This window comes from Vipera berus, assembly GCF_964194415.1.
Source record: "Vipera berus genome assembly, chromosome: 6".
In the NCBI taxonomy this organism is placed as follows: Eukaryota; Metazoa; Chordata; class Lepidosauria; order Squamata; family Viperidae; genus Vipera; species Vipera berus.
Window position 1 is genome coordinate 84,119,407 of NC_138208.1, and position 21,970 is coordinate 84,141,376.

Consider the following 21,970-nt stretch of genomic DNA (forward strand, 5'->3'; position numbering starts at 1 on the left):
CCCACCTTAGACATAAAAGCTGATTGGGTGACTTTGGTCCAATTACCAGGAGCTGGTGAGTTCTAGTCCTGCCTTACGCATGAAAGCTGACTAGGTGACCTTGAGCCAATCACCAGGAGATTGTGAGTTCTAGTCCCTCCTTAGGCATGAAATCCACATGGGTGACTGGGCTAATTAACCCAGCCCACCTTACAGGGTTGTCGTGGAGAAGGGTGGAAGGAGGATTAGATATGTTTACTACCTTGAGTTATTTTTAATAATAATAAAAGCGGGATACGAATACATTTTCAGCCAGGATATGACCGATTCCCACTTAATTTTTTATTCAGAATATTAGTAATGCCAGAAGATGATTTTTTTTATCTTAGATATATTATATTGACTAGGAATGCTAAGGGATCTAAAATGGCTTCTGCAACACAGTAAAACATAGTGTGTGGCAGGGGTTTTCAAACTTGGCAACTTTAAGACTTGTGGACTTCAACTCCCAGAATTCTTAGCCAGCCCTGGCTGGCTGAGGAATTCTGGGAGTTGTCCACAAGTCTTAAAGTTGCCAAGTTTGAAGATACTTGGTTTATGGTTTGCTTAGTATCAACTGAATATGTATCTGCACATATTTGTGATTTTTTCTGATAAGCTATGGCTTTAACACAATGCATATGTCCAGACAGCATCTATTTCATGAAGGATAAACTTTCCAGTAAGTTAATATGAAACCATACTTTTTAAGGAATCTGTAGTTATCAGATACTTTCCATTGCTGAGAAGAAAATTGCAAAGAAAGATACTCAATTACAGCCACATTTGTGACATCCTACAGATAATTCCAATTAATTAAGCTTCAAATACTGTATAATTCCATTTGGACGATGAAACTTAATATTAGTAATCAATAGCCTTGGGTTGACTGTTATCACCGTTTCAGGAACCCAACATTTAATTTATTGCCTTTCATTTAAAAGCTTCCATGATACGACTCATTCGTGCTAACTTACTTTTCCGAAGATTAATAATACAAGCAGATAATTTGCTTTTTGTCTTAAGTGTATTGGCTAAGAATGCTGCAGGGACCTAGGATTCTCAAAACGTCGAATCAAGATTTCCAATTTTTTTAGGACTTGTTACTGAAAATTGGCTGCTTATTCCCGTAAGAGTCATTATAGAGATATAGAAAAAAATGGTAATATATCTTTTTGTGGGAATCATAAATTAGCAACTATTTTTTCCCCATTGTGCTGCAAGGTCCTGCAAAGAGAAGTTGCTTTAATGCCAAATTAATTCATAGAAGCAGGAATGGAAGAAAAGAGAATTGTCAATAATCAAACCCAGATGGAGAAATGAAATGAAAAGGCAGAACTAGAAAATGCTTTTCCTAAAGGCTTATTAAGGGAGAAAGTGAAGAGAAGGCTCAGATCATTTAGTTCTGCAATGTGTTGTTTTGTGTTGTGATGTCCTTAGGCACTGAAATGGAGTTTTTCTGCAAGCACCGAAGAATGTGGAATTGTCAGACTTAAGGTTTTCTTTCAGCTTTTTAGGAAGGCAGAAAGAAGAATACTATATAGAATTATGTCTTGATACAAAACTACCTGCATATTGGTTTTTGGACAATGCCGTGATCCAGGCTATCTATCTACCTACCTACCTACCTACCTACCTACCTACCTACCTACCTACCTATCTATCTATCTATCTATCTATCTATCTATCTATCTATCTATCTATCTATCTATCTATTATAATGGCCATAGATAATATGTCCACATGTTTTTGGCTGTTATCCACTATTCCCACCTAGGCATTCTTGAACTTACTGGATGTATCACTTAACTATTGATAGGGATGTATATTAAATCTGTGAATTGGAATATCTTTCCCACGTTTGTACCTACAGTATGTACCCACTGCGCTATTCCCCCTCAGAATAAGCAACATTAAGCACACCCTAGAAAAATACGAGTAGTCCTCAACTTTAAACCATATTTGAACTGGGAATTACAGTCATAAGTCATACCCAGTGCTTTTTTTATAAAAGATAAAGGTGCCGGAACTCACACATGTCATACAACCCGCCTTGCCTACCCTACAAGGTTCCGTCCAAAAAAGGTGCCGGAACTCCGTTCTGAGCGTTCTATGAGAAAAAAAGCCCTGGACATACCAATCATGAAGGGGGTCATACTGTCCATTCCCGATTTTACAACTTTTTTTGCAATGGTTGGTAAGCAAAACTATTGTATCCATTGCTGGAAACATTCGTTCAATCCATGTGTTTGGTGGCGCAGTGGTTAGAATGCAGTATTGCAGGCAAACTCTGCCAGCAGTTTGGCAGTTCGATCCTGACAGGGCTCAAGGTTGACTCAGCCTTCCATCCTTCCGAGGTCGGTCAAATGAGGACTGAGATTATTGGGGGGCAGTGTGCTGACTCTGTAAACTGCTCAGAGAGGGCTATAAAGCACTATGAAGCAGTCTATAAGTCTTAAGTGCTATTGCTATGTTTTGTGTTTTCCAGTGACTTCCAAAAATAGTCAAGGTCACAATGAGATAAGGAAGGCACCGTCCTTCCATTGCATTTCTAATTGTGTTTATTTTTTTGGAAGGAGAACTTGGCATGATAAACGGGTTGAACCTCTATGAAAAGGGGATGGGGGTGGGGAGGGAGCATGACCAAGAAGAGGCAAGTCACCATGGCTAGAAAAACTGTTTGGTCCAAAGTTATATGCTTTTGGTCCTGCCAAAAGTGCAGGACCTGCCTTTTTTAAAAAATAATTCTAGATCAATTATGGATCAGAGCAGAAGGCAGATCTAGCCACTACGCTGGAAAGGAGAGGAGAGGAGAGGAGAGGAGAGGAGAGGAGAGGAGAGGAGAGGAGAGGAGAGGAGAGGAGAGGAGAGGAGAGGAGAGGAGAAGGAAGGAAGGAAGGAAGGAAGGAAGGAAGGAAGGAAGGAAGGAAGGAAGGAAGGAATTAAAAGGGAGGGAGGGAAAGATGGGAAGAAAGGAAGGAAGGAAAGGAGGGAGGGGGAAAGGAAGGAATGGAATGGAAGGAAGGAAAGAAAGGGAAGTAGGAAGGAAGGAGAGGAAGGAAGGAAGGAAGGAAGGAAGGAAGGAAGGAAGGAAGGAATTAAAAGGGAGGGAGGGAAAGATAGGGAGGGAGGAAGGAAGGAAGGAAGGAAGGAAGGAAGGAAGGAAGGAAGGAAGGAATTAAAAGGGAGGGAGGGAAAGATAGGGAGGAAGGAAGGAAGGAAGGAAGGAAGGAAGGAAGGAAGGAAGGAAGGAAGGAAGGAAGGAAAAAAGGAATTAAAAGGGAGGAAGGGAAAGATGGGAAGGAAGGAAGATAACAATTTGCTTTTGCATTATTGGCAAGAAAACAACAACAGGTCTGTTAAATAGCAGGGCAGCTCCACTTCAAGGCGGTTTATATTTTTAGATGTCCTGCAGCCGTGACAGAAATAGGTCAGCCTAAGCCAGCCAGCCACGATAAGCAACAATGTGAGATCACCCAGGAGTGGAATTACAATGGGAATCAAGCAAAATACACACGGTGTGGAAACGTCCAGGGAAAGAGAGAAGGGAAAGAAAGAGAGGCGCACAAGGGACTTATTAGCACGTACCATTCATGTGCAAATGAGCACACACTTTTGTCGTCCTAACGATGTTTTCAAGTTGGGGGGCGAATGTCATTTTAGGTGGCTCCAAAGGTCTCAGACAGAAGAAGCAGATTTTGCACCCTTTCCCAAAAGAAATGGAGGTAAACGGTCCATGCACAAGGTTGAGATCAGGAGGTTTTATTACAACTGCATGCGTGAGATACATGTTTTATCTCTCTTTGAACAAACGTACCTGACAGATATGGAAAGTCGCGACATTTTAATATACTGCTTAAAACTGAGGTTCACCAAGTGGCAAGGTTTTACATTTAGAAAGAAATGAAGATAGTCCTCGACTTACAACATTTGTGTTTAGCAACGGTTACAGTGACACTGAAAAAAGCGGCTTATGACTGCTCTTCACATTTACAACCGTTGGAACGCCCCAGGGTCATGTGATCAAAATTGGCAACCAGCTTTTTTTATTCTTCTGACAATGGTTGCAGCATCCTAGGGTCCCGGGATTGCCCTTGTGACCGTCCCAGTTGGTTTCCAACAAACCAAGTCAATGGGGGAAGCTGATTTGCTTAGCGACCCCACATGATTCACTGAACAACTTCAGGGAGTCGTTAACGGGGGTAAAAAAAAAGGTCCTATAATCAGTTGCTGTTCATGACTGCTTTGCTTAGCAACATAAATTCTGGTGCTAATTGTAGTCGTAAGTCGAGGACTATCTGCATTGAATATCCAGTGGTTAAAAACCATTAGTGAGGAGTTTGTGATGGAAATTATCTCTCCAAATGCTGCCTTTGAGAGCCACTGTTTGCAACGGGTGGCCTTGCACTGTTGACACTGGCTTTTCAAAGGTTAACAATTGTCTTCTGAGTGGTCCTCACACCGAGCCAATCTTCTCTCCAGGCTGGGCTTGAGCAGGGTGCTCATGATTTTCCCGTGGTTTCGAGAAGCCCATTGTCCATTTTCAGCCAAGGGAGACCCCTGCCTTTTTCCAAAGCGGAGTCCGAAAGAGTTGAAGTTAAACTTACTTCTGGTGAACCGAAGCCTACACGAGATTTGACTTTCTGTCTCGCTCTCCTGGATAAAATAGCAAAGGCTGGTAGGATCAGCCAGGTTGGGATCTTCAGAGTCTTGGGACGTGGAATAGGAGTTCCTCTTTTTCTGCCATTCAAGAGGTAGATCCAGGAAAGGAGATTCAGCTGGAGAGTGTAGGATACAGCAAGGTACCATATGAAACACAGTAAACAAATTAATAGGGGCAGCCATAAATGAATGACTCTATTGTGTGCTGAAAGTCTGGAAGGCTCCCACAATTGAATTCTGGCCCAGTGTGGCGGAGTGTAGTCTGGATTCCCAGGAGGGAGGGGCTGCATTCCAGAGGAGCAACTCAGTTCAGACAGGATGTGTGGGAGAAAGAGGGTGAAGACTGCTCCTCCCTAATAGTTCCCAAAGTATATTATAATAATAATAATAATAATAATAATAATAATAATAATAATAATAACAACAACAATAATAATAATAATAATAATAATAATAATAATAATAATAATAATAATAATTATTATTATTATTATTATTATTATTATTATTATTATTATTATTATTATTATTATTATTATTATTATTATTATTTAATTTCTATACCGCCCTTCTCCCGAAGGACTCAGGGCGGTGTACAGGGCAATAAATACAATAAAATACAATATACAAATGTTAAAAAAGAATTAAATAAGTAGCCCAATTACAATAAAATTAATAAAATATAATATTAAAATACCCCCAAACTCATCAGACCAGGCCGGCTTGTTCAAATAAATAAGTTCTTAGGTCACGGCAGAAGGAGCGAAGGTCAGGAGCCATCCGGAGCTCAACCAGTAAACAGTTCCAGAGGTCTGGCGTGCCCACAGAGAACGCCCTCCCCCTGGGGGCCACCAGTCGACACTCTTTGACCGACGGCACCCTGAGGAGGCCCTCTCTGTGGGAGCGCACTGGACGAAGGGAAGTTGATGCCGGCAGCAGGTGCTCCCGTAGGTAATCCGGACCCATGCCATTTAGGGCTTTATAGGTCATCACCAGCACCTTGAATCTCACCCGGAGGGCAATCGGAAGCCAATGCAGCTCACGGAGTAGAGGTGTTACATGGGAGTATCGGGAAACCCCCACCACCACTCGCGCGGCCGCATTCTGCACCACCCCATACCTTGTGGGTGGGTGTTAGCAGGCTTTAGTTTGGTAAGATTCTGTCTATGGGTGGGAAACAACACCGTCACAACCTGCCAGGATTCTGACCCACCAGCAACTAGCTGGGAACAATGTGCAATGTCAGCAAATACAAGAGGCAGGTAGGTCAGTGGCAAATCTGCAACACATACCTGAGAAGCCAGCCTCCAGAATGGAACTGAAGTCCCCATGGACAGGTTTTCCAAGAATTCTGCTTTGTTTGAGAACGGTCATGAAGGACAGTAAGAACAGGAGCTTAATCATGTCCGAATCCCTAAGAAAGGTTCTGAAGAAAAGAGAAAACAAACAGCTGAAAAAGTCTCCCTCACAGAACAGAGAATCATCATAAGGCTGGAAGGGACCTCAACGGTCTTCTAGTCCAACCCCCGGCTCAAAGCAGGAGACTTTAAACCATCCTGGTCAAATGGTTGTCCTGTCTATTTTTGGAAACCTCCAGCGATGGAGCCCTCACACTTCAGGGAGGCAAGCTATTCCATTGAGTGATTGTCCTCACTGACAAGAAATGTCTACTAGGTTGGATCTCTCCTTAACAAGCTTCCACTCATTACTTCTTGTCCTCAAGTGCTTTGGAGAATAACTTAATTCCCTAGTCTCTGTGACAGCCTTTCAAAGAGTCCTAGTGGACCATCACTTAGATATGAGCCAGCCGTGTGCTGCAGCTGCCAAAAAAGCCAACGCAGTGCTAGGCTGCATTAATAGAGGGATAGAAATAAAGGTCACGTGAAGTGTTAATACCACTTTACAAGGCCTTGGTAAGGCCACACTTGGAATACTGCATCCATCTTTGGTCACCACGATGTAAAAAAGATGTTGAGACTCTAGAAAGAGTACAGAGAAGAGCAACAAAGATGATCAGGGGACTGGAGGCCAAAACATATAAGGAACGGTTGCTGGAATGTCTAGTTTAATGAAGAGAAGGACGAGGGGGAGACATGATAGCAGTGTTCCAGTATCTCAGGGGCTGCCTCAAAGAAGAGGGAGTCAAGCTATTCTCCAAAGCACCTGAAGGCAGGACAAGAAGCAATGGATGGAAACTAATCAAGGAGAGAAGCAACCTAGAACTAAGGAGAAACTTTCTGACAGTTAGAACAATTAACCAGTGGAACAACCTGCCTCCAGAAGCGGTGAATGCTCCAACACTGGAAGTTTTTAAGAAGAGACTGGACAACCATTTGTCTGAAATGGTATAAGGTTTCCTGCCTGAGCAGGGGATTGGACTAGATGACCTCCAAGGTCCCTTCCAACATCATTATCACTATTATTATTATTATTATTATTATTATTATTATTATTATTATTATTATTATTATTATTATTATTATTATTATTAATCGCACAGTCAGCCAGATGTTCAGACTGGATTTGACATTTTTGTCTACCTATTGACTCCTTACCAAGTACCTGGGATAGGCAGATATGGATGTTTGATGGTATTACAGATATCATCGCAGGATGGAAGCAGTTCCTAGTAAGGCCGCCTTTTGCAATTGACTAATAGCTGTCAATGCCAATGGTGTTCAAGTGGTGCTCCAGTTGTTTTGGGATGGCAGCCAAGGCGCCTATTACTATTGGCACTACCCTTGCTTGCCTTTGCCACAGTCTTTCTATTTCTATTTGTAGGTCTTTGTATTTTTTTTATTTTCTCCAGTTGTTTCCCGTCTATTCTGCTGTCTCCAGGCACTGCCACATCCACTATCCAGACTTTTTTGTCTTTCTTATCGACAATTGTTAAGTCCGGGGTGTTATGTTGCAGGTGCTTGTCTGTTTGAATTCTGAAGTCGCAGAGCAGTTTAACTTTATCATTTTCTATGACATCATCATCATCATCATCATCATTATTATTATTATTATTATTATTATTATTATTATTATTATTATTATTATTGATTGGACGATAGTTATCATGTCCCCCCTAATCTTCAACTGGCTAGACATGCCAAATTCTGCTTGCTTTGTGTCCAAATGAACAACTCCAAGCAGCAGTAGATGAAATATTCAGTTTTCCCTAATGTACACACACAGAACCTATATTTTTACAACTATCCTGCAGAGTAGACAAGTTGACAGGGATTAACAGGTTGATTGACTTTATTTGATAACTGGTTTCATACAAGACGCTGGCGCCCCAAACACAGATTAACAAACCCAATTCCTTTTTTTTCCCCCTGGTATATAAATACAGTAGTTTATTAGTGCATCAAAATACCAAGGTGGGTTGACACGATGCAGCCAGTTGCATAAACCAGGTCTTTCGTATCTTACGCATCTCTGAATGTTTAACAGTAGGGGTTCGAAATCTCTGCTTTCAACTATTCAGTCCAAGCACAAGGAGCTTATTGTGTTCTTCTAGCCGTGAGCATCTCCCGGATATTATCTTCAGCTTCTTTTACACTCCGTTCCAAATATGATTTTCTTTGCTCCAGTTCCTTAATTTTTTCTTCCGCTACTTTTTGTTTTTCTAAGAGCTGGTTGTGAATTACTTCTTTGGGATGAAGGATAAACATCCGTCCTATACCTTCATACATTCTCGTTTCTTCAGCTAAAGTCATGATCTCTGTGTCTGTAAGATGTGCATGCTTTTTTGTTCTATTCAGCTGATCTATTTGTATATCTGCCAGTTTCACCTTTTGTTGGGTTTCAATGACCTTAGCTTGAAGTTCACAAAATGCCTTTTTCAACTCAAGATCCACCGGTGCCGCCATTTTAACTACTCCCAAACCCTGTACTATATTCATTGGACATGCATTGCTCTGACCACTTGACTCTATGATGTCTGAACTTGATGGCCTAATTCTGGAGTCCTATTGCTGTGGACTTGCACTGGGCTGCAGCATGCTTAGAAACCGGGCCGTGCAAACAAGCGAATCCCCATCCACGGGATGCAGGCAGCACACGAAACCATGCCCTCTCTGGCCCATGGAAAAACCTTTCTCCATGGAACCAGTCCCAGTAGTGGTCGTAACTTGAGGACCACCTGAATCAAGTTGCTTATTATAAGTGCTCAAAATATATGTTATGTCTTAATGCACAGTTACCAAGAGGGCAATAAAACAGTGAGCAGCAGTTTAAATTTCTTCATTAATCGCTGTTTGCCCTCTTGATAACTGCGCATTATGTTATATAAAAGCCTTTTTTAATAGCCATTGAAAATTGTTACGGGAACGAATTCCTCTTCATTTTAATAACGTTCTGGAGAAGATATTTATGGTGTTCAGCTACAGCCCAAGCAAAAGCTGTTTTCCATGTTTACAATAAGAACTCGGCTGTGTGGGAATCTAGCAGAATTCCTTCCTTTTTAAAATACGTTCAAGGATCTGGCAGATGAAGGATAAATTGGGCAATGAAGCAGACAGTGTTCGTGTCAACGCTGCTAACATCGGATGTTCTTGCTTTGACAAAAGATGAAGAAGCAGATATTTTATATATTTCTACTTGTGTATCACTTTTAGAGTTAGAGTTAGATGAAGATGGGAAGGGGAAGGAAGAATATGTATGGGGGATTAGTTAGACATAATAACATAGCAGCAGAGCACTTTCAAGGTTGTATGTAATAAGAGGCGATAAGAACTGGCAAGGGTTAAGCAAAGGAGGGAAAACTTACCTTTCAAACTAATTGGAGAATGTGATTTATGACGGTTAACTAAAGGAGGGAACTATGCTTAAATATTATTGTGCTCAGGGGAGGGCAATCCAGATTTCAGCTTTAACCAAGTATTGCCGATGTTATGTTGCTCTGGTTTTTTTTGGTTTTTTTTTAAATGTGCCTCATTGAGGTTTTTTTATTTATGTTATTTATGTTCTTCTGTTAAAGACTTTCAAGGTAAACAAATGCCTCAGAGTTCTTTGAAGAGTTCGTCCGTCGGAACCTTGACAGTTCGGTTTGAAAGACCAGGTCCCCACTTGAAGGTCCAATTAATCTGATCTGTTGTAAAAAGTCTATGCGCATGAATCTTCTCGACTAATGGTGGATATTTGATAGGAATTAGAAAAGGGTCAAGGACACTCAAGGGGGTGTTGATTTAGTTCTCTTGTGGCCACATAGGGATTCTAGGCTGAACTTACTTTTCACTCCACCCCCAAGTTCTGCCAACTCTTTTCCTACAGATAGAGAGAAAAGTCTTCTAAAATAGGGATCCCCAATCCCCAGGCTGTGACCCACTACCGGACTGTGGCCTATTCAGAATTGTGCCACGTGAGTGGCTGGTCAGAGCGTGCATGTGCATGCATGCAGCTAAAAGTTGTGAAAGTGGCAGGCTGGGGCACACTTGCAAGTGTGCACGCTGGCCTGCTGCTTGCCCAAGGGCTGCTCCCACACGCATGCCTGCACACGTACCCCCTAGTTCCCCTGTCCCCCCCCCCCAGCCAAGCCACCAAGCTGCCAAGGTTGGGGACCGCTGTTCTAAAATGTCATCCAGCCCTGGGGCAGAATCGTTGCGGTTTGAGATTTTAAGGATGCAGCCCAGTCCTAGGCTGCATTAACAGATAGAATCAAGATCACGTGACGGGTTAGTACCACTTTATGATGCCTTGGTAAGGCCACACTTGGAATCTTGCATCCAGTTTTGGTTGCCATGATGTAAAAAAAGATGCTGAGACTCTGGAAAAAGTGCAGAGAAGAGCAACAAAGATGTTTAGGGAACCGGAGGCTAAAAAAGATGTAGAACGGTTTCAAGAATTGGGTATGTCTAGTTTAATGAAAAGAAGGACTAGATGTGATGTGATAGCAATGTTCCACTATCTAAGGAGCTGCCACAAAGAAGATGGGGTTGACCTACCTGAAGGCAGGACAAGAAGCCATGGATGGAAACTAATCAAGGACAGAACCAACCTAGAAATAAGAAGACATTTCCTGACAGAACAAGTGGAATAGCTTGACTTCAGAAGTTGTGGGTGCTCCATCACAAAGAGCTGGCACCATTTATTTTATTTTATTTTATTTTATTTTATTTTACTTTACTTTACTTTACTTTACTTTACTTTACTTTATTGCATTGATAATGTTGTTAGGAAAGGGACCATCATACATTTCAAATAATGCTCTTGTGCATTATTGCATATCAAGCAACAACTTTGTGGTTAGCATCTGAACTTGAATGAAAGGTGTCTAAAGGTGTCAAATGTTGAGATGATCAAAACTGAATATCCAGAGGCTTAAATGAGACCCCATCAGTGTTGTGAACTAATTCAGATGTTTATGTGGAATAAATTTTATTTGCTTTAATGGACAAGTTTTAGGTCACTAGGAAGGAATCCAAAATGATCTTATTTCTGGAACTATCCTCTTAAAAGATAATTTAAAAACCCCCAAGAATCTTTTAGTTTTCTGCCTTATGCCATTTAGCCAAAAAGCATTCACAACCTCTATTAAACTTCACTGGCACTCAGCATGTGCGTACGTGTACATGAATTCCTGAAATAAATTTTTATTGTTAAAGAAAAAAATGTTGTTTGTTGCTCCAAGATGCATGTAACTCTTTCAAGTTGTGAGAGACATCTTCAATTTAACAATTGAGCCATAATCAGAATTGAAATTGGAAAAAGTATGAATTGTTTATGAATGCTTAACATTGAATTAAACTAAGTTTCAATATAGTCTAGTCTAAGAGACTCTCTTATTTTTTTCAACAATAATATGACTTGAAATTCATTGCACAAATGCCAAGAATTTCTGATTTCTCCACTTGATGAAATATAGTAATATTCTAGAAAGTTTGTTCCCTGTATTCCTTTGTCATCTTTGACCAAATATTTTTTAGGTCTTTAAAGCCCAATAGTCATAAAATCTATGAAAAGAATTCAGGATAAAGTAAGAATGCAGGCTACAATCAACGGGGTTTCCAGCTTTCAAGTTTTGTTTAAATAATTTGTCAAGCTCAAGGAGACAAAAACTACACAGAGGAATCTAGCACATTGATGAGATTGTGAAATAAAATGGTAATAAAGCTTTAAAAAAACAGTCCAGAAGACATGAAAGAGTCAGTTGCAAGCAAAAGGTTAAACAAGGTGCATCAAGACCATTGGAAAAAGGAAGTTCTGATCTAAAAAGAGAAATTTCAATAGTTGATCAATAAAATTGAGCAACCGGTAGATGAAGTTCTAAGATTTGCCAGTGTAAACCCAGCAAATGCAGAAAGAAAAAAGCATACAGTAATTCAGTAGTCTGGAGAATTTTTAATGTTATCCCTTCTGAAAGTTAGTATCTCATTGCTTCAGGTCAAAAAACCTACCTTATTGAAGTTCTGACTTCAAAGTTTCGTGCCTTCCTTGTTCTCTGTCTTCTTGCTGTTCCTTAAGGCAACCTGAAGCAAACTCTTCCCTTCTGTGCAGACGACCCCCCTTTTGTAGGCTTCCTAAAATTGCGAGGTCCACACACATTCACCTATGATTTAATCACACAACGTAGCACCTGGTTTTGCTCCCACAAAACAGACCAGCATCCATCCGAGTTGAATAATACCAGCATTGCCATCTGCTGACGAATGTCTGCAAAGCAAGGAAGTCTTGGGTCTGTATTCATCCGGAGGTTGATGCAACTGAGAAGTTGAACTGAACGAGGGCAGTGGTTCCTGATTGCCCAATGGTGAATCCTTCACTGCAGATATGTTGAAGTGGCGTTCAAGAGACTTTTTGCTTGTATCTCAGCTCAAAAGTGCATCTTAAAGAGGCTGGCCAATTCAGGGAACCATTCAGACTTCTGGAATGAAAGTAAAAAAAAAGAGAAAAAAGAACATACTTGGAAAAAAAATAAGCTAATATCTCACCAAAAAAAGTGACAACACATAGGTCAGCCGTACGAGGTAGATCAGATCAGGAACCTGACTTTACAAGAAGACTAGAAATATATTTTATTCGGATCGGCTTCAGTAATTATTTTAACAGCTTCCGGTTGCTGATTGAATATAATGTTTATAGGGTTGAACTGTGGGGCCCTTAGTGCTTTCTGACAGACATTTCATTGCCAAACTAAGTAACAAAATCAACGCTGGAAGGAAGTAAGGGTTTACTCCTATTTTTGTATCAGTATATAAAGGGAGTTGACATCCACAGGTCCCAGAGCTATTTGGATTCTAGTAAACTATCTCCTAGCTAAGGTGTGTTGTTGGAAAAGTCTTCATCATGGTTCAGTCCAAGCCGGGAATAAACAACATGGCGACTGCTTTAGAAAGAAGGTTGCAGTTTCTTGAAGAGGAGAGCCAGACAGAAAGATGGCTCTGGAAGAAAAGAGAGCGAGCACATGTAGAGAGTGGGTTTTTATACCCTCTGGAGCCTTTTGTTTGGAGTTGTCCCTGTGGCATGAACTTTGACCTGAGTCTGAGTGTGCCCTTTGACATCTGTGGGTTAATCCTATTATGTCCCATCTTAGAGTTTGGGTGGGGTATGTAGATTTTAGGTGTCTTTGTCTTCCTAAGCTTCTAGCTGGGGGCCTCCCACCTTCCTGAATGGATTATTACATCTGCATTTCTACAGAGCTGGTTTCTGCTTGGGGGAGGGAGACTTGGGGCCATTAAGAAAAACTGGGCATGCTTTTCTGCCTCTTTAAGATCCTTTGAGGGAATATATTTTTCTGCCCTTTTAATATTTCCTTCTCTGGGGGGGGGGGAGGCTGACTTCCCAGAGGTGAGATGGAAGAGACTTGCATGTCACAAACTTTTAGATATGGAATAGAAAAAAGTTGCCATCCTGTAATGGAGAGACAGACAACAAAATAGCTCATTTTCCCTCCATCTACAGAGGCATCACCCAACTATTCTAAGACTTCAGATAAGTGAGTAGACGGATTTCATTTTGTCTGTGGGGACATCTATTGGTGCATACTGGTGATGCAAACCTGATTTCTAGCAGACCTGGGCAAGGCGACGATGCCTAACCACGATGAAGTCTTTTGTGTCAGGCTTTGATGCAGAGGTGCAATCTATAAGGGCTATTCCATCAAAGCTGGGAATCCATGTATCAGAACAAATAAATGAGTTGAATTAAAAAAAGCTCAATGAAATGTCACTGACTCAGTCACACAGGCTGGCAGGGATTTTCCATGTGGACAAAGCATTATTATTTTTTTCTGACCAGATTAGGAAAATGGAATTTTCCTAAAAATAGTAAGGATGGGATATAAATAAGAAAATATATGTGCTAATATACGACTCACTAGCCTAAAGTCTCCCAGGAACATTTCATAGGTGGGAATTTGCCTCATTGCCTTGTGATTCATCAGCCTTCACATCCCCTTTATCCTGGGAAAACTCACCTGTAAATTCACTAGTTAAATCAAAATGAATACATTATTTGAAGATGCTAAGGATGAGCCTTATCTGCAGTCTTCCTCCCCTGCCGCCATTTTGTTAAAGTTTACTGTAAGATAAAATACAGATAGAAACAAACGTTAGAAAAGTTAAACAAGGAAAAAAGAGAAGTGCAATGAAAAGGAAAGAAAAAAATTAGCAGTGACTTCCAACTTCATAGAATACAAAAAAATGTTACAACCTCAACCTCATGCTTTACCTCTCTAAATATTTCAAGCCACTTCTATAATAAAAATGTCATTCTAGCCATCAAAACCTAAATCAAGGTTTTATTTTCTCTGTTTGCAGCACAAAGTCCAGAAGCCATTTCCAAATGAAAATAAAACTAGAAAGATTCTTCTCTTTCATTAAAACCAGACGATTTTACCCTCTCTGTCCGCTCCATCAGCTTTACCATCCATTTGTCCGTTGCGGGAATTAATGTGTCTTTCTGTCTTTTGTGCATATGAGATTCTCGCCACCGTTAACATAGATAGTCACCAGCTTCCAAACTTTCTTTCAAGCGTTTTATCCATCAGGAATGAAAAGAAAGCTTCTGGGTTCAGTTTTGTGTATAATAATAATAATAATAATAATAATAATAATAATAATAATAATAATAATAATAATAATAATAATAATAATAAGAAGAAGAAGAAGAAGAAGAAGAAGAAGAAGAATAAAATAATAAAAAATAATAAAAAAATAAGAATAAGAATAAGAATAAGAAGAAGAAGAAGAAGAAGAAGAAGAAGAAGAAGAAGAAGAAGAAGAAGAAGAAGAAGAAGAAGAAGAAGAAGAAGAAGAAGAAGAAGAAGAAGAAAGAAGATGATGATGATGGAAGGGACCTTGGAGGTCATCTAGTCGAACCGCCTGCTCAGGCAGGAAACCCTATATCATTTCAGACAAATGGCTGGCCAGTCTCTTCTTAAAAACTTCCAGTGTTGGAGCATTCACCACTTCTGGAGGCAGGTTGTTCCACTGGTTAATTGTTCTCACGGTCAGGAAGTTTCTCCTTAGTTCCTGGTTGCTTCTCTCCTTGGTCAGTTTCCATCTGTTGCTTCTTGTCCTGCCTTCGGGCGCTTTGGAGAATAGCTTGGCTCCCTCTTCTTTAAGAATCTTCTCCCCCTTTATTTTAAAAATCTTCTGAATTAAGATAAACAACTGATCCCAATACAGACAGTCCTCGTCTTATGACTACAACTGAGTTCAAAATTTCTGTTGCTAAGCGAAACAGTTGTTAAATGAGTTTTACCCCATTTTACACCCTTTCTTGCTACGTTAAGTTGTTTTTTTTTACATCCCATTTATATCCCGCCCTTCTCCGAAGACTCAGGGCGGCTTACAATCTAAGAAGCAAAAATCAATGTGCATAGCAATAGCCTTCATTCTATGTATATGCCTGCTTATTAGGGCTTTCACACACACCCCCAAGCGGCATTATTACAAAGTCAGCTTAATTGCCCCCAACAATCTGGGTCCTCATTTGACCTACCTCGGAAGGATGGAAGGCTGAGTCAACCTTGAGCCTGGTGGGACTCGAACCTGCACTAATTGCAGGCAGCTGGTGTTACTTAAGGAGGCATTAGCCCACTGCTCCACCAAGGCTAACTACAGTTATTAACTTAGTAACATGGTTATTAAGTGACTCTGGTTTCCCCATTGACTTTGCTTGTCAGAAGGGGATCGCGTGATCCCGGGTCCCTGCAACCATTGGTGCCAAGCGTCTGAATTTTGATAACGTGATCATGGAGATGCTGCAATGGTCGTAAGTGTGAAAAATGGTCATAAGTCACTGCTTTCAATGCGGTTGTAACTTCGAACGATCACTAAATGAATGGTTGTTAAGTCAAGGGGCTATGTATATTTCTCTGCTTTATCGTAACCCCACCAGAAACCACAAACAGTGGCCTTTTACACTTGCATTTCTCGCCTGCCATTCCCCTGCAGTCTTCCTTGGCATACTCCATTTCAACTTTGCAAGGGAGAAAAATCACAGACTTAAAAAGCTTCCTCTTTTTAACCAGCAGGAGAAAAACACCCGAGCCGAGCAACTGCAGAACTCGTTCGTTTCTCAATTTGTTGAAAACCCTACCGAGCTTTCAGACAAGTTTTACTACTTTTATTCTTTTTCTTTTTTAAAAAAAAATCCTGCTTTTTTTTTCTTTCATTCTTTTTACTGGACAAAAATCTCTCTCTCTCTCTCTCTCTCTCTCTCTCTCTCTCTCTCTCTCTCTCTCTCTCTCTCTCTCTCTCTCTCTCTCTCTCTCTCTCTCTCTCGTAAACAAGGAGCCCCTCCTGCACAAAGTGGGGAAGACCCATCATTTACAGATACCTGCACCAACGTTACAAAGACTATTTGCCTTGGGAGACAGCAAAGAGTAGGAGCAACATGACACTAGTCCGGTCCCTTTCGGTCACTTCTCTCAATGGTCTCCCTCAATGGGACAGCGAAGATTTACCAGTAGAAGACCTTTTACTCTTTGAAATCTCCTGGGAAGTCACCAATAAAGGTGGGTGCCCTGTTTTTTTTTTAATTCCCTTCCAAGCTGCTGGAGCAATTGATTTTATTGGTGTAGCAAAATTATGAATGAAAGACTGGGGGGGAGGGGGGGGGAGGAGGAGGAGGAGGAGGAGGATGGAGTTACCTATGTAAAGGCAGTTTGCTGAGGGATGCATGGATGTGTACAACTGCTGGTGCTTGCAGTGAATCTGCCGCACCTATTTTATTTATTTATTTGTATCCTGGCTTTATTATTTTTACAAAGAAAGTCAAGGTGGCAAACATATCCAATACATGCTCCTCCTTCCATTTTCTCCAAAACAGCAACCCTGTGAGGTGGTTTGGGCTCAGAGAGAGTGCCTTGCTCATAGTCACCCAACTGGCTTTTATGGCTAAGGCAGGTCTACAATTCACAGTCTCCTGATGATTGTCCCCAAATCACCCAGCTGGCTTTTATGCCTATGGCAGAACTAGAATTCCCAGTCTCCTTGTGATTGCCCCAAAATCACACAGCCAATTTTTATACTTCAGAGGGGATCTAGAATTCAATCTCTTGTTGATTTGGTGCAAAGTCACTCAGCTGACTTTCACGCCTAAAGGTAAAGGTAAAGGTTCCCCCGCACATGCGTGCTAGTCGTTTCCAACTCTAGGGGTCGGTGCTCATCTCCATTTCAAAGCTGAAGAGCCAGCGTTTGTCCGAGGACGTCTCCGTGGTCATGTGGCCGGCATGACTAGACACCAAAGGCGCACAGAACGCTGTTACCTTCCCACCGTAGTGGTCCCTATTTTTCTACTTGCATTTTTACGTGCTTTCGAACTGCTAGGTTGGCAGAAGCTGGGACGAATAACAGGCGCTCACTCTGTTACGCGGTACTCGGGATTCGACCCGCCAAACTGCCGACCTTCTGATCGACAAGCTCAGCGTCCTAACCCACTGAGCCACCACGTCCCTTTCTTTCACGCCTAAGGTGGGACTAAAATTCCCAGTCTCCTGGCTTCTAGTTTGGTGCCTCGACCACTATAGCAAACAGGCATGATCCATTTGCACAATCTTGCACTTGGCTGATCTTGAGAATTACATCTTTGAACAGTGGGAAGTTTTTTTCTCCCCTCTGAAATCGTACTTTTGAAATATAGTTATTTCAAAAGCACCAGCTCTGAATCTATTGCAGTTTTCGTGTCAAATGTGCTCTCTGCCTAGTTATTTCCATGTACTTTATCCCAGCCTTTGAATTATATTTGGCAAGATTTCCATGGCAATACTGTGGTTTTTGTTATAATGTCCGCACGCTGGCAATCCAACATAGTTGTCAATCTTTTCAAGCATGGCAGATATCCCATAGTTAAGTATTGCAGCCAAAGCAATTTGGAATGACTGTTTTTATTGAAGTCTATGGAGATCTTTCCATAAAAATGTGGGCGGCCCCTGAAGGTTCTTGGATGCACTGACACAGATGTTGGCTGTGAAACATCTCTACTTACATTTTATGTTGTGTGCGTATGGCAAACTTCAATGAGACCTGTGATAAGGCAGAGGTCCACAACCTGTATGCCGCGACCCACTATACATGGGCTGCGTGAGTGGCTGGCCAGCGCATGCGTGCATGCGCGCAAGCTCCCCCCTGGCCTTGCGTGGCGTTAGGTGACCCCCGAGCCTCTCGCCAGCTCTAGCCAAGCCAAGAGCTGCGTGCCGGCGCTAGCACCCCCATATGCGGAGCATGCATGCTCACAGCACCATTCGCTCAAACGCACACGCAGCCAAATTTGCACATGTGAACATGCACGCATAAAGCTGCCTGTCCTTCCCTTTCCCATTGGGCCACCAATCCAGAAAGGTAAGCGGCCCCTGGGATAGGGCATTTCTTAATCCCCCTTTTTGCCAATTCAACTTATGATTTTGTGATATAAAAAAAAAGTGACTGCTTGGAGTAAATTTCCCCAATCCATGTAGCTCTTCTCCCCACATCTGTTGGTATTTGTCATCCTGCTAAGAATAATGTAAAATCTTTATTTATCTATATGCTGCCTTTATTATTATTATTTTTTTAAAAAAAACCAAGACAGCAGACATATCTAATACTCCTTCCACCTGCTATTTTCCTCATAACAGCAACCCTGTGAGGTGGGTTAGACTGAGAGAGAGTGACTGGTCCAAAGTCACTCAGCTTGATTTCATGCCTAAGGCGGGACTAGAACTCACAGTCTCCTGCTGATTGGCCCAATGTCATTCAGCTTGCTTTCATACCTAAGGTAGAACTCAGGGGTAGGCAACATTGTCTCTTTTATGACTGGTGGACTTCAACTCCCAGAATTCCTGAGCCAGTATGGCTCAGCTTGAAACTCTCCCTTTCCCCTCAGCATGTCTGGCTCAGGAATTCTGGGAGTTGAAGTCTACGAGTCATAAAAGAGCCAAGGTTGCCTACCCCTGGACTAGATCTCACCATCTCCTGGTGATTGGCCCAAAGTCACCCAACCTCTTTCATGCTGGAGATGGGGCTAGAACTCTCAATCTCCCAGTTTCTAGTACGGTAGCTTAAACACTTGGCCAAATTATCTCTCAAAATCTTCCCCATTTTCAGACCTGTTCTTTCATCTCCACCGTGACTCTAAGTCAAACTAATAAAGGAGGGTGTTGTACCCCACAATTTAAATGAATTTATTAGCACACCAGGGCTCCCTTTAGGAATTTTTCACTCCCATGAAAACTGGAAGGAATGTTGTAGTGTGCCTCCCTTCAGAAATGGTTGGGCAATGTCTGTTTGTTCTGCTCGTAAACTCAAAGTGCCATGGTTTCATTTTTAATCCATATATAGTAGGGGTGGCCAAATGGATGGCCTTGACTCAATTTCAGTTTGCTGCAAGCAATCTGCCCAACCAGCTACAGTGATTTTTGGCCATCTCCCTGGCAGTCTGGTGGGGAAGGAAGGAAGGAAGGAAGGAAGGAAGGAAGGAAGGAAGGAAGGAAGGAAGGAAGGAAGGAAGGAAGGAGAAGGAGGGGGTTAGGAGAAGGGAGGGAGGGAGATAGGAACAGACAGAGGGAGGAGATTAGGAGAAGGAAGGGATGGAGGGAGGGAACGAGGAGGTTAGAGAAGGGAGGGAGGGACAGAGGAACGGATGGAGGGAGGAAGGAGTTTAGGAGAAGGAAGGGAGGAAGAAAGTTAGGAGAAGGGAGGGAGGGAGGGAGGGAGGGAGGGAGGGAGGAAGGAAGGAAGGAAGGAAGGAAGGAAGGAAGGAAGGAAGGAAGGAAGGAAGGAAGGAAGGAAGGAAGGAAGGAAGGAAGGAAGGGCACAAGTCTTGGGAGGCCGGTGTGTGGTGTAGTTGGTTCACATGGTGTAGTAAGATGGAGGGTTTGTTGTCACTGTGTGTTGGGGGATGGGAGCACAAAGGGAGGCTCAGCTAATCTCAATGTACACATAGTTGTACTTTGACAATAAAGGTTCATTTCATTTCTTCAAATAGCCAGGATTGAGAAAACATTGTTTTATTGTATTTATTGGAAGTCATCTAGCCATTGGAAGCCATCTAGAATGGCTGGCCATGAGAACATACTTGTTTGCAAATAAACTCACAAATTAATGCAGATCAGGTAACCTGGACCAAATAACCGTAACGCTCTCCTGTTCTGAACAAGCCCATTACTTTCAAAATATTTCCTTCATATATTTTCATCTACTTTTGTCTTCTTCCTTGCAGAGGATGGCTTAGTCCTGGACTGAAATGGGTGCTTGGTATTTGTTGACATTCCTCCAAACATGTTGATTTGCCACTAGGAACAAACCTCTTCCTGCTATAATAACAGAAATGAGTTACTGATGAGTAAATCAGTAACTTCACCCGTCAGCTCACTGTATGGCTAAAGATAAAGGGAAACTGAGTCAGGAGAGTCTCTTGCAATCCCAGAGATCTAATCTCCGTGAGGCAAATAGTAGGCCGGCCTTTGAAATCGGCTGAAAATTTGGGAGTTAAGATTGTCCTCAAAGGAAAACCACTCCCACCCCCTGCAATCTCACTTTCTTTCTGGGTGAAAAAGTCTTTACAGATGGCGAAGCCTTTGGATTGTGAGCTTTTTATATTACAGATAGTCCTCGACTTATAACAGCTCCCTTAGTGGCCATTCAAAATTACAACAGTGCTGAAAAAAAGGGACCATTTTTCACAGTTATGACCCTTGCAGCCTCCCCACGGTCACGTGATTTACATTCGGGTGCCTGACAACTGACTCACATTTATGACGGTCGCAGCATCCCAGGGTCACGTGATCCCCTTTGGTGACCTTTTGATAAGCAAAGTCAAGGGGGGAACCAGATTCCCTTAACAACCGCGTTTCTAACCTAACAACCTGCAGTGATTCACTTAACCAGCGCGGCAAGATAAAGTTGTAAAATGGGGCAAAGGTCGCTTAACAAATTTTTCACTTAGCAACATAAATTTTGGGCTCCGTTGTGGTTGTAAGTTGAGGACTACTTGTAGACTGAACAGGAATCAGGCCGGTAACTGCACTGACTACTTCAAATAGCAACCCCAGCATATCACAGCCTGTTGTGAAATAAAAAAATCACTGTTTGGCTGGTTCATACAACATATTTAACTTGGTTCCATTTCCTGCACTGGTGCGATGCTCTGAACTCTAAACTAATCAAATTATGCAAGTGTCTTCAACACGCAAAATAACCAATATTAAACTAATTGAAGTTAGGATGTGGTGAGCACAGCATCTCCAGGTCTTTAACTCACTTGGTTGAAATAGTAAAGGATGACCTGGTGAAGCCCGTTAACGCCAGGAAGTCATGTTATACAGTATGTCAGAATCCATTTATATCACATTCATAAATGTATGTTTAAAACATTATTCCATGGATCCTGCCATCTCCCGAGGAGGAGGGAACGGATGTGTATTGAGCCTGTATTAGGCATTTCAAAGGAAAAGAGAAGCCTTTTGAACTGGGGGAACAAAAGAGGGGGGTTAGGGTAGGAGCATCTGGCTTGTGTCACGGAAGAGAGCAATAAACATGAAAGGTCCTAAGTTCCTTTTTCCCACGAGAGGGATGATACGAGGTAAACGATGGGGGACTGACCAAATGGGGTTAAGGGGGGGTTGAACCGAGACCTCTTTATAAGGGTTTAGTTTGTAGAACAATATTAAGTCCTGTCTTGTATTCCTACAACCAGACATGTCATAGTAAAGATTTCTTTTGGACTAAGATTTGGCTCCGAGAGTTTTGTCTTCCTAAGACGTCGTTTGGGGTGGGTCCTGACACAGTATCAGAATTCATTTTGGAGAAGAAAAAAGAAAGAAAAGAAGGGGGGGGGAAGGAAAAAAAGGAAAATAAAAAATAAATAAAAAATA

The 21,970-nt window shown here is 41.8% G+C and overlaps 2 protein-coding genes across 3 annotated transcripts in view; one reads left to right on the top strand and one right to left on the bottom strand.

Annotated features, from left to right (window-relative positions):
- Nucleotides 1–8,011: 8,011 nt before the first annotated feature.
- On the bottom strand, nt 8,012–8,549 carry LOC308669574 (prefoldin subunit 1-like). The gene has a single exon (XM_081330342.1). The coding sequence runs from the start codon at nt 8,541–8,543 to the stop codon at nt 8,175–8,177; it is 369 nt and encodes a 122-aa protein (XP_081186468.1). The 5' UTR covers nt 8,544–8,549; the 3' UTR covers nt 8,012–8,174.
- A 7,963-nt stretch (nt 8,550–16,512) lies between these two features.
- The window catches only part of GYS2 (glycogen synthase 2), a gene marked incomplete at its 5' end in the record, with an annotated part of 41,288 nt that continues 35,830 nt past the window's right edge, over nt 16,513–21,970 (top strand). For both annotated transcript variants that reach the window (XM_081330574.1, XM_081330573.1), the window contains one exon: nt 16,513–16,633. In XM_081330574.1, the coding sequence (XP_081186700.1) occupies nt 16,513–16,633 (121 nt within the window). The remainder of the gene's footprint in view (nt 16,634–21,970) is intronic.